The sequence below is a fragment of the Eulemur rufifrons genome, chromosome 6 (assembly GCF_041146395.1).
Source record: "Eulemur rufifrons isolate Redbay chromosome 6, OSU_ERuf_1, whole genome shotgun sequence".
Classification (NCBI taxonomy): domain Eukaryota; kingdom Metazoa; phylum Chordata; class Mammalia; order Primates; family Lemuridae; genus Eulemur; species Eulemur rufifrons.
This window is the reverse complement of record NC_090988.1, coordinates 100,250,041-100,262,331: the sequence shown is the minus strand read 5'-3', so window position 1 is coordinate 100,262,331 and position 12,291 is coordinate 100,250,041. Positions and strand designations below refer to the sequence as shown.

Sequence of the window (12,291 nt, the reverse complement as noted above, 5' to 3'; positions counted from 1 at the left end):
ACTTGCGTGAAGCTCCTGGCCCAGAGCCACCTCATAAGGTGGGTCCCCAGCTGACGGCAGTCTCTGTTTGGTTCCGGCCGCTCACGGGCATGTCCCTCCATGCCACTGAGGCACGCCAGCCGCTGCCCCACGTGTTGGTTTTTTTTTTTTTTTTTTGAGACAGAGTCTTGCTCTGTTGCCCGGGCTAGAGTGCCGTGGCTTCAGCCTAGCTCACAGCAACCTCAAACTCCTGGGCTCAGCAATCCTCCTGCCTCAGCCTCCCGAGTAGCTGGGACTACAGGCATGCACCACCATGCCCAGCTAATTATATATATATATTTCTAGTTGTCCAGCTAATTTCTTTCTATTTTTTTAGTAGAGATGGGGGGGGGGGTCTCGCTCTTGCTCAGGCTGGTCTCGAACTCCTGAGCTCAAACCATCTGCCTGCCTCGGCCTCCCAGAGTGCTGGGATTACAAGCGTGAGCCACGGCGCCTGGCCTGCCCCAGGTGTTTACACCAACTCCGTAAGGTCTGTGCTGTAGCAGCTGAGGAAACCGAGGCAACCGAGGCACTGCAAGACTGAGGCTTAGGTGGCGGCCCCTCTGCCTCCCCGGGGCTTGCTCTTGACTTTCCAAATTTGGCCTTGTTTATCCCTTGTATAATCTAAGAGAGCGTGTGTCTCCACTTGCTTATTTTTGTAGAGGTAGTGGGTGGCAGGAAGTATGAAAATGTGTAGAGGTCCGCCCTGCCCCGTGGCCCCCAGCCCTTCACCCCCTCCCCTGCATGCACGTGGTGCTGGAAAGTTGGCCTAGTGGTAACCAGAGCAGCCCGAAACTCCTTAAGGGGAAGGACAATCCCCGTTCTCCACTCTCCGTCCTGCCACCTGCTGTGCATCCCTGGCCCGGAGCTGCGGGAGGGAAATCTGACAGGGTCCCCCCGACCCCTGGTGTCCTGCGTCACCAACACCCAGAAGGAAGGAGGCTTGGGTGCCGCTTGGCAGCCGTGCAGCGTGGAGGGTGGGTACCTGTCCCCGCAGCCCCCGGGGCCTCCCCAGCCCCCTTCAATGATGAAAAGACGGGGCGGGGGCATGTCTTCAAGCCTGTGGCTTCCACACATTTCGTCCTCTGCTGTTTCCCTCCATCAGCGCAGACCGAGAGGTGGCCCAGGGGGTGTGGAGGGGTGAGGGGGTGCTCCTGGGGCCTGGCGGGGGTGTGGAGGGAAGAAAGCTCACTCCCTGGCTTGACTGTGGTGATCCACGCACCACAAGGGTCCAGAGGCTGGGAGAGGCCCTGTCCCTGGAGCTCACCCCCACCCCTCCTGCCTCAGTATCCCCGAGGGCAGATGCCTCTTCCTAGAGTCACACCCAGCCTGCTCCAGACCTCTAGGCCCTGGGTTCTGAGCCACAGCAGCTGGACCCAGGCAGGGGGGCCCCTTCCATTTGAGGGAGCAGCTCCTCACACAGTGCTCAGGGCTGCAGGCCTGGGATGGGGGCCCCTAAGGGGCCAGGAGCCCAGATGGCCCCCCCGGGCCACCTGCAGGACTGGGAGCTGTTTCCAGCCACGTGGAGGCTGAGCTTGTGCAGTCAGTGCTGGTGGTGGAGGAAGCTTTCGCTGGACGTGGTCCCAGCCCCGCTCCTCACGTCTGTGCCCAGTGCCCCTCCTGGCCTTGCTGAGTCCCCAGAAATGAGCTTTCAAGTGTGGTGGTCTTCAACTCTGCTCTTCTGGAATTCTCAGACCAGCACTGGGGAGGGGCAGATAGGAGGGCAGGGCTCACTCCAGGCACTGGGAGGGGCAGTGGCCACACTCGACCTTCATCATCTGGAGGTCCTGAAACCATCGCCTCCAACCCACATGAGGTCTCTTTCTGTAGGACAGTGGTCTCTCCGGGAAGACCACCCGGGACTGTTAGAAAGAGGAGCTCAGAGGAGTGGACAGGAATGGACAGGAGGGCAAGTCAGGCTGGCTCCCAGTGGGCCATCCGGGACACAGACTGGGGGGTCAGCCCACCCAGGGCAAGGTGGAGCAGGCCCCAGGTCTGTGGGTAGAATGCCAGGTGCTGTGTGGGCCACCAGCAGCTGGCACGGAGTAGGTGAGACTGGGTTCCCAGGGGCAGCCAGGGCCTGGCGGGTGGGAAAGGCCATTGGCAGAAGCCGGCAGAGGACAGCCTTGCTGGCCAGGGATCTCTCTGGCAGAGGAGTGGACAAGCCACCAGGAGAGGGAGCACACTACGGGGTGGACAGAGCAGCCAGAGGAGGCGGCCCAAGAGCCAGAGGTGAGGAGCGGAGCGCGCAGGAGAGCTGGTGGCAGGCACTGTCTGTCCTGGGACCTGGAGCCCTGCGGCACCCTTGCTGTGGGAAACTGAGACCCCAGACGGGACAGTGGGCACTAAGCCTTCCTCGCTGCAAGTTATAAAATGTTTATTGATATACATTTTATTGTCTTTTATAAAACTTCCTTTGGCTACATGAGGCCACAGTGCCCGTCTCTGGGTGGCCAGGGCAGAACCCCACTTTCAGGGGGGACTAGAGCGAAGACTGTCCAGGAGCTGTCCAGATGGTCTGCAGTGGCCTCAGGGACACATCGAGGACTCTAGGAGGCTGCCTAGGGCTGGCCCGGCACGGGGTCGGAAAAGGCAATTGCCTACCCAAGGTGGCTAAAGGTCCCTTCTGTCTCCAGTGGCTCGCAGGGCCCAGAAATTCCATTATAAAGTCACCAAATGATTCATCAAAGGGGCAGGGACGTTGTTTGCAGAAAGACGTAGCTGCAAAGGGTCTCCTGCAGACAGAGCCGTCTGTTCAGGTTTGCTCCCTGATGTTGCCTCAGCAGGCTGGAATCAGGAGAGCAGCCCCCAGTGGTGTGGATGAGGCTGCTGGCCCGGCAGGGGTGGTGCTGGCTGGGTCACGTTCAAGGAGGGTTGACCAAAGGGCGGGTTGGATGGGGCAGGGTGACTACCTCCTCTCCTTTACTGACCGGCCCGGGGCAAGGAGGGGCCCCACCACTTGGGGGCAACTTCCCCCCAAAGAAGTTGGGTCACTTGAGGAGTAGAATGGCTGGGGGAGCCAGGCAGGGGCCACAGGGTCTGTTTGCAGGTGGCTGCTCAGTCCCTCGGCCACCCGGAAGCCTCCAGCCCAGGCGCTGGCCTCTCAGGAGGCGTTCCCAGGGGGACACTGCATCTCCATGGTGACCGTGTTGGGCGTGCCGCCCCCGGCCTCCCCCAGCTCGGCGCCGTCCCGCAGGGCCCGCTGGAAGACCACCCTGAGAGGCTCCCACAGCCGCTGCGACTTGTCTCTCCCGGCCAGGAAGTAGACGATGGGCTTGGCGCTGCTGTTGATACAGATGCACAGGTCGGTGACATACTCAGGGAAGGGGGCCGGGATCTGGAAGACCCAGAAGAGGAACCAGTCGATCCCCAGGTAGATGGAGGACACCAGGAAGACGGAGACCATGGCCAGGATGACGTGGTTGAGCTTGGCGGACCGCTGGCGCCGCCGGGCCCGGCACTCCACGTGCACGATGAGGGCCAGGCAGGGCAGCACCATGAGCGGGCAGAAGATGAGGAAGAGGAGGATGCCCAGGAAGATGTCCATGTGTCTGCAGGCTGGCCGGGAGGCCTCGCGGCCCAGGAACACGCAGAAGTAGTTGTGTATGCTGGTGACCAGGAGGGACACGATCCAGAGCAGGGCACATACCACAGCTGACAGGCGCTTGGGCCGCCGGCGCCAGTACCAGGCCGGAAAGATGACGGACACACAGCGCTCTGTGCTGATGGCTGGCAGCAGGCTCACGCCGGTGACAAACATGCAGAGCCCCAGGGTCCGGGTCACGCTGCGGGTGTAGTCGGCAAACGTGCCCAGGAAGCCCCCCGTGTTCAGGATGGAGAACACGGCCTTGCTAAAGAGGTAGCCGACGTCGGCACTGGCCAAGTGCAGGAAGTAGATGGAGAAGGGGTTCCTCTTGATGGAGAAGCCAAAAAACCAGAGGACCAGCCCGTTGCCCACCAGGCCGCACAGGCAGAGGAGCAGGAAGATGTAGTTCATGACGGCTGGGGGCGGCAGCATCGTGATCTGCTCGATGGTCAGGAAGCCTCGGCTGTAGAGTTCCGGGGCCTCACTCACGCCGAGACACATCTGTGCAGGTGCAGAGGGGAGACACGGGGTGATGCCGGCAGGGCCCCACCCGCAGACTCACACCTGGGGCCCAGCATGGCGGTCCTGATTAGAGACTTAGGGGGAGGCTGCAGGGTCACTGACTGTGGAACAGCTAACTGGCTGCAACTCAAGCAAAAAACACCCTCGGCCCCACATATTGCTACTCTCTGTGTCTCGGAGTGGAGAGCTGGCAGCACGGTGTGGAATGCCTGCAAATGAGGGTAGCGACAGTCGCTCGTGGGGAAGGGCTCGGGGCTGCCCACCCATCGGAACAGACTCTGTCCAAAAATGTCCATGCCATGCAAGACAAAAAAACCTGAGGAACTTTTCCAGATTTAAGGAAGACAGGCCAGGTGTGGTGGCTCATGCTTGTAATCCTAGCACTTTGGGAGGCCGAGGTGGGAGGATTGCTTGAGGCCAGCAGTTGGAGACCAGCCTGGGCAACACAGCAAGACCCTTTCTCTACAAGAAATTTTTAAAAATTAGCTGTGCATGGTGATGGGCACCTGTAGTTCCAGCTACTCAGGAGACTGAGGCAGGAGGATCAGCTGAGCCCAAGAGTTCAAGGTTACAGTGAGCTATGATCATGCCACTGTACTCCAGCTTGGGTGACAGAGCGAGACCCTGTCTCAAATAAATACATACATACATACATATATAAATAACTTGTAAGTTAAAAAAAAAAAAAGCATGGGTCCTGGCTATAGCTTGAGCAGGACCCTGTCCCATAGTGGGCTCAGAGGTGGCTCCCGGCTGGGCCAGTGTTGCCGTCTGGGTTTCTGGATTGTGGGAGAGTTCAGGAGGTCCGCGGGGAGGGGAGGCAGCGGCCATGTATCCAGCTGTAGGAAGCAGTTCGATATTTTAACGATGGGTCTGGCTGTAAGAGTGCCTCCCAGCTGAACAGCGGTGCTGCCCCAGGGGCCAGGCTGGCACGTAAATGCAGGAAGGAGGGCCAGGAGCGAGGAGCTGGTGAGGGCCGGGAGGTGGCAGACCGGTCAGCACCCGTCTTGGGCAAAACGGGCAGCCTGCTCTGTTCCAGCCGCTGGGCACCGGGAGGCTGAACTTACTCCCTCTCCGCGGAGAAGCCAGAACTCTGGATTGTAATGTGAAATATCCTGATCCTCAAATCTTAACATTTAAAAAACATTGTGTGGGCCAACACGGCCCATCTACAAGCTGGAGTCAGTTCTCAGGCAGCGTTGTTTGGCCTCTCGTCCCCAGAGGCGAAGGCTGCCTGCCCAGTGCTGTCTCACTGCCCTTCCCACACCCTGGCGGACCCCTGGTCCACCCGCCCTCGCTCCCTGAGGCTGGTGTCCCTTCCCATTGCTCAGGGCTCTCCAGCCAGTTCTGCCACACCCCAGATGGCCCCCGCTCCGGCAGAAGGCCGTGGTCCTGAGCCTGCTCTCTGGGCTTGAGGCCACATCGCAAAGGGAGGGACCTTCTGGCCTGCCTCAGGTCAAGGGCGTTCTGCAAACAAGGACTGGAGGTGTTGGCAAAACTTTGGGGCGACCCGGTGAGGTCAGGGCGAGCACTCTAAGGTGATCCTCCTCGCTGCCTGCAGTCCTCTAAATGCGATATTGGCTCAGCCTCGCCGTCCGCTGCCCGCCCGCCCAGCCCACTGCTCAGCTCGGCTTGGCTTTCCTTTCCTGTGGGCGACTTGGTCACTCCAGGCCTCGGGCACTCCTCCCACCTGGGGAACCAGATCCTGTGATTGGTAAGAGCCGGAGCCCAGACAGGCCGGAGAAGGGCCAGCTCAGACACTGGGAGGGAACTGGGCTGCACGGAGTGGGGTCAGATCACTCCGTGCCTCTCACACGCTGGAAAAAGTCTGCAATCCCCTCCTCGGAGTCAGGGGGGGGAGGCCGGGTGAGTCACTGGGCACGGAGCTGCCATTCCCAGTCACATCCTGCCTTGTAAAATGCCTGCTCTGGAGCCCGGCCCCTCCCTGAGCTCTGTCTTTGCTCTGGGGATTTCTGGAGCCTCCCCACAGCCAGTCCTATCTCTGCCTCCATGGCTGCCATCCCATCGCAGTCACTGTGGGGAGGAGGGGAGAGCCCGAGCGTGGGGGGCCGGGATCCTAGGGGTTCTGCCCCTGGCCTATGGGTTGACCCCAGGCAAGCTACTACCCTGGTGTAAGCCTCAGTCTCCCCAAATGTGGAAGTGGGACTTGGAAATTCGAGGCAGCCTTCCAATTTGAGAGTGCTCTTCCTGGGATTCAGAAGGAAATTCCAGATTTTTCCAGGAGCTCAGAGAAGTAGGGGACTAGGTAGGGGATGGTAGAATGAGGTTGGTCAGCCTGGAAGGGTTGCCAGAGTCTCAGGGCTGGAGCCTGGAAAGGGAGGTAAACCTATGACTGACAGGTCCTGGCCAGGGTGACACTGGCAGGTGGCCCAGAGCAGGCAGGCTCCATGGAGCTCACAACATCTGGGCCACCTGGGCATCTCAGGGCTTCCTGGCAGGGTCTGGCCACAGTAAATAGCTGACCACCCACTTCTGCAGGGAAGACATGAGATGAAACCTTGCAAGGCTGGTAAAGATGACCCCAGGGTCAGCACAGCAAGGGACTTCAGGCGTGTCCAGTGCCTGTCCATGCTTGCCTCACTGATGAGGACACTGAGGGTACAAGGGACCAGGTAACCAGTGCCAGGCCACACAGCCCAGAGGGGCCCACTGCCCACCGTAAGTCTAGAGCTAGAGAGTGGGGCCTGGGCAGGGGCGGGGAGAGGAGATACTGGGCTGGGTCTGCCCCTCCCACCCACAGCCCTCGGGGCAGACCAGAGCCTCCAGCACTTGCCTTGTTCCTGTTGGTGGGATGGGCCTCCCAGGAGCAGTTTCCAGCCATCTCCAGGCCTGGTGATCTGGATTCCTGCTGACAGCTCACCACCTGCACACCCACCTGGCAAAAGCCCAGAGAGAGAGTGGACGAGGGTGGCAGGGGTCCCACCGAGAGTTGCTGTCCACCCCTGCACCACCCAGACCCTTGTGCCCCAGGCTTCCCGGGCCTGTGGCTTTCCGGCTCACCTTAGAGGACAGGCACTCGTCTGGCTCCCTCAGGGCCAGGGGCTTTGTGGGACTGTCCTATTTGAGATTCTGGGGCAGGTCACCCCTTTGGGCACAGCCCCCTCCTGCCTGTGGAGCCCTCATTCAGACCCCGGCTGACTCCCTGGAGCCCCGCTGCCCTCACTGGAGAAGAGGCCCTCTCCTTCCCCCCTTCTCGCTTGGTCTGCAAGATTTCTGGAGCCAGACTTCTTTGGAGATCCACATGTATTTACCCACCCACATTCCCGGGCACCTCCTTTGTGCCAGCCTCGTGGGACAGGGGTTCCCAGCAATCAGTCCCAGAAGGGGAGCAGTGCAGGAGAGGTCATTCCTGGCAGGGGTCACTTCCTGGAGGAGGAGGCCTTGGCTGGGCCTTGTGTTTGTAACTGCTAAGGTTCATGGTCTTTTCCCTACAGGTGCCTGGGAGGCAGCACAGCATGGTCATCAGCATCATTGTCACCACCACCAACCCCAGCGTCAACACATGCCAGCAGGGCTCTGTGCCAGCTGGCCAACACCCGTCGTCCCGTCTGGTCCTCATTACCAGCTGTGAGGCAGGCATTCTCATTCCCCTTTGAGAATGGGTGCACTCAGGGGGCAAGGCACACCCCTAGCCACGCATGCTCCCGCGTTGTCAAGACTAGAACAGCTGCAGGGGAGAGAAGCCAGGCCAGGGGAGGGGATCCGGGGGAAGGGGCGACCGAGCCAGAGACCGGTCCACTCTGGCCGGCCAGAGCTCACTGGTGCGCTTGCCCTGGGTCCCCTGGAACTGACCCCTGTCCTTCAACCTGAGCTCTGCCCCAGCAGGCAAGCACCTATTCCTTCCTGCAGTGCAGATGGGGAAACTGAGGCTGTGAGCGGAGAAGGGCCTTGCCGGGTCTCAGGCTGCTGGGCCCCTCCTCTCTCTCCGGGGAGAGCTCGGCTCCCTGCTAGGCTGAACTCCCCCGAAATTCCTTCCTTGGCTCGGCGCAGGTCAGCCCGCTCCCGCCCGCCAGCCACCGGCACCGCCCACCGCCGCCTCCTCCCGCCCAGGGCCGGCCGCCGCGGCCGCCATTGGCTGGAAAGGGTGCCCGTCCGCGCGGGGGCTCGCCCCCTCTTAACCCTTGCCTCCCGGAGCCGCAGCGCCAGGACAGCTCCCGGGGGCGCTTCAGGGCCCCTCGCACCTGCCGCCTCGCTCCCTCCGCCCCCCTGGGGCCTGCGCAGCCGAACGGCCGGAGCCTGGCCAGCGGGTGGCTCAGCCTGGGGGCTGCGCTTCGGGGTGCCCCCATGTGGGAGCACCCTTTTGCCTGTGGGAGTTTGTGATGCGTGTGCAGTGTGCTTGCAGATGGCAGGTGCTACGACTTGTGCGTCCTTAGTCTCCCTCCCCCCACACACTGCTTGAGTCCAGTCGGGCCACTGTCCCACTGTCATGGACAGGCCGAGTGCTTCTCCAGGCGCTGGGCTTGCCCAAGCTGTCCTGTGCCTGCGACCCCAGACCTCCCGCCCACTCTCATCCTTCTTGCGCCTGGGCAAGAGCCTCCACTCTTCTTGATGTCCCTTCCAGACACCCACCGCCCCCCGGGTCTGGGCCCCAAGCCTTGCCTCCAGGGTGTTCTGACTCTGGAGAGCCTCACGCTCTCACCCCGCGTGGCCAGGCTGGATCCCAGCTACACCAACCAGTGCCCAAGGGCAGTGGCCTGGGGCCTCCCGGCTGCAGGTGGGCATGGGTGAGGGGCTCCCAGCTCACCGTCCTGCAGACTGATTCGTTCCACGTGTGGTGTCCCTGGTGTGTCCTGCTGGGGATGATTTGAAAAGTGATTTCACTCATGCACAGAGAGATCTAGAAGCCAAGTAGACCCCAGATGAGCCATATTAAAGGACATGTGTGTGACACGTGGATGGGATGTGTGAGTGCGTGTGAGTGCGTGTGAGTGCGTGTGCTCCTCTGGGTGGGATCTGGGCTGTGACAGAACTGGTTTCCACTAATGCTGCCCGAAAACTCAGTCACTCCTGATGTCCCCACGCAAGTCCAAGGCTGGCGGGGCCACCTGTCTGCCCCCCAGCCTGCCCTCGGGAGGCCCCTCCTCTCCTTTCACCCCACCCTCCGTGACACAGCCCTGATGCATGCTGGGGCCCTCCCAGCCCCTCTTCTCGTTCCCTGGCCGCCACCTGGGCTGGGCCTGTGGGCACTGGCCATCTGAGGGGCCTGTCTGCGGCTCCTCTGACACAGACCCTGTGTTTCCTCACTCCAGGCCCTGGGGGACCTGAGGCCTCGGAGATGGTGGGACTGCAGCTGCCTGACCTCCTGTGGCCGACCCGTTGGTGTCCCCGCAGGACTACCCTGCAGCTGCTCCAAGCTAGGGCTCAGTGCTCAGGGAAGTGGCTGAGAGCAGGGGGAGCCATCTCCCTGTGCTTGGGACACTGCCTGCTGGGTGTTCCCTCCAGCCCTTCCAGAAAACATGCTTGGACAGCCAGCAAGGCTGGGGGAGGGACGGAGGGGGAGCCCCCACCCCTGGGAGGACAGAGCAGGGGCTGGAAGTGGAGGGTGGCTTGGGCTGGGGGTGAGGCCAGCTGGGGATCAGGGCCTGCCGCAGGAGGAAGCCTCTCCAAGATCCCCCTTGTCCCGGGAAGCCTTGGAGCCTTGGGAGTGGTGGAAGAGGTCCTTCACTGGGTGACAGCCGCTCTGGGGTCTCAGGGCTCCCTCTTGGAGCCTTGGGATTTCTGGGAGCTGCCTGCCTGGACGGTGCCCACCTCGTTTTCCTTCCCTGCCTGGCCCTCACCCTGCAGCCCCCACTTCCCAGAACACCCTCCCCTGGTCCCTGGGCCCCTCAGAGCTACCTGCAGCTGTCCCGATCAGCGGAGCCTCCCCTCTGTGGAGGGCTCCTCCTGCAGCTCCCGCCTCCGGCTGACCCACCAGGGCAGCAGGCCAGCGCTGAGCACTGCCCGGAGCCTCGGAAAATGCGAGCTCAGAGTGGAGGACGAGCCCTCGCCTGCTGGAGGAGATGGCTTTGGAAGCAGAATCCGCCCCAAACCCAATTCCAGGCCCGGCAGGAGAGGGTGGGGGGGGGGGAGGAGGAGGAGGGGCTGAGCAGGGATGAGGCTTCAGGAAGGAATGCCCCACTCCTCCTCCTCCTTCTCCTCCTCCTCTGGAGCCCCCCCAGAGTCCCACTGGGAACTCATCTCTCCGCCTGGTGACGTCACGCTGGCCCGAGCACTGCAGCCCCGAGTCCAGCTGTTAATCTCCCTCGCATTCTGCTGCTTGGCAAAGCTGCCCAGGAGAGGGAGCACCGGGCAGTGCACTGCCTGGCGCCTTCGGGCTGCTTCCAGTGGGCAGGTCCCCGCCCCATCGTTTCAATTTACTGAGGGGCTGATGCAGGGAAGCCGGGGCAGCAGGGTGAGAACTCCATGCAGGGCGGTGCAGAATTGTCCGAGAGGCGGGCGACACCACTCAGGGGGCACCCCACCCCCCCTTCCCACTTGGGATCTGCCGAGGGCCCCCTGTGGGCTTATGGAACCAGGAATTCCCTTTCTCCAGCCCTAATAGCAATCAGATGGTGCAAGTGGAAAATCACAGGCTCAGCGAGCGGGAACTTGGCAGGCTGCGGTGCCGGTGCGAGCGCCGCTCAGTGGGAGAATGAGTCAGGCCCCCCACCCCCACCCCGCCCCGCCCCGCAAGCCCCTCAGGGTCCTGGAACGGGTTAGTGCCCAGGGCACCTGGCACTGAGCCCAAGCCTGGGGTTTTTTGGGGGGAGCTGGGGGGGGGGCGGCTGTGAGGACTGAGGTAGTGAGGACCGGCCCTCTCCTCCCTGGGCCAGCTTTCTCATGGTTCAGGAAGCCCAAGGGAATTCTGAGCTTTCGCTGCAGGAGCAAACCGTACGTGGACTGGGGGAAGTGTGCCTTGGTGGGCACCTTGAAGAGAACCTCCTGCACCTGCCCTGGAGCTCCTGCCTCCTGCTTGTCCAGCCCAAGTGCGAACCTTGGCAGGGAGGAGTCTCAGATTGTTGCCTGCACAACCCAGACCGCTGGCTCCTGGGGTCTCTTTTCTGGGGCAGAGTTGGAGGGTTCTGGGATGCTGGAGGCTCACAGGCCACACCAGAAGGCCGAGAGAGAGGCTGGCAGGCAACCGGCAGGGTGGTGACCCGTCCCCTCCTCTCCCAGGGCAGCCAGCTGGGGCCCAGCTGGGCCACTTGTTTACATGGGATCGGGGGAGGCCGAATCCAGGCAAGTTCCAAGTGTAATTGCGTTTGGACACTTAAAAGGAATTGTGTGAAGTGGGCAGCGGCTCTGAAGTCCACCGCCTTATTTGGTATGGAAATTTGTTTCTCTCAAAATAAGCGAGAGGTGCTTGTAAATGGGAGAGCGTTTGTGGAGTCCCGCTGCCAAGGCTCGGTCTGTTGGGGCTGCTACAACACAACCGCACAGACTGGCTGGCTGCTGAGCGACACGTTTACTTCTTAGGGTCCTGGAGGCTGGACGTCCACGATCAAGGCAGCGGCAGATTTAGCGTCCGGTGAGGACCCGATTCCTGGTTCGTTGACAGGTGTCTTCTTGCCGTGTCCTTACATAGTGGAAGGGGCAAGGGAGCTCTCTGGGGCCTCTTTTATAAGGATACCAATCCCATTGATGAGAACTCTGCCCTCGCGACCTGCTCACTCACAGTGGAGAGTAGGTTTCCACGTGTGAATTCCAGGGGTGGAAGGTGCACGGACACTCCGTCTGCAGCAGCCACCCTGTGTTTCCCCAGGGGTCGGGGCCTGGGCTGTGGGATGGGCCGAGCTCCTGCAGACGCAGTTGATAGGAGCTCCAGTGGCTGCCTCTGATCTTGCGTGACCTCAGTCAACTCACTTTGCCACCTTGAGCCTTGGTTTCCTCACCTGTCAAGTGGGACAAAATAATGACTCAGGCTGGGCGTGGTGGCTCATGCCTATAATCCCAGCGCTTTGGGAGGCCAAGGTGCGAGGATCACTTGAGACTAGGAGTTTGAGATCATCCTTAGCAATGTAGCAAGACCCCATCTCTACAATAAATAGAAAAATCAGCCAGGTGTGGTGTGTGCACCTGTAGTCCCAGCTGCTCAGGAGGAGGCTGAGACAGGAGGATGGCTTTAGCCCAGGAGTTTGAGGCTGCAGTGAGCTATGATGATGTCA

The 12,291-nt window shown here is 61.4% G+C and overlaps 1 protein-coding gene across 1 annotated transcript; it reads right to left on the bottom strand.

The window, feature by feature from the left end:
- Positions 1 to 2,439: 2,439 nt before the first annotated feature.
- Positions 2,440 to 10,148, bottom strand: MRGPRF (MAS related GPR family member F). The gene is made up of 3 exons (XM_069470295.1): positions 9,983 to 10,148; positions 6,921 to 7,022; positions 2,440 to 4,105 (listed from the first exon to the last, which is right to left on the bottom strand). The coding sequence occupies exons 2-3, from the start codon at positions 6,966 to 6,968 to the stop codon at positions 3,122 to 3,124; spliced, it is 1,032 nt and encodes a 343-aa protein (XP_069326396.1). The 5' UTR covers positions 6,969 to 7,022; positions 9,983 to 10,148; the 3' UTR covers positions 2,440 to 3,121.
- Between the last annotated feature and the right edge of the window lie 2,143 nt (positions 10,149 to 12,291).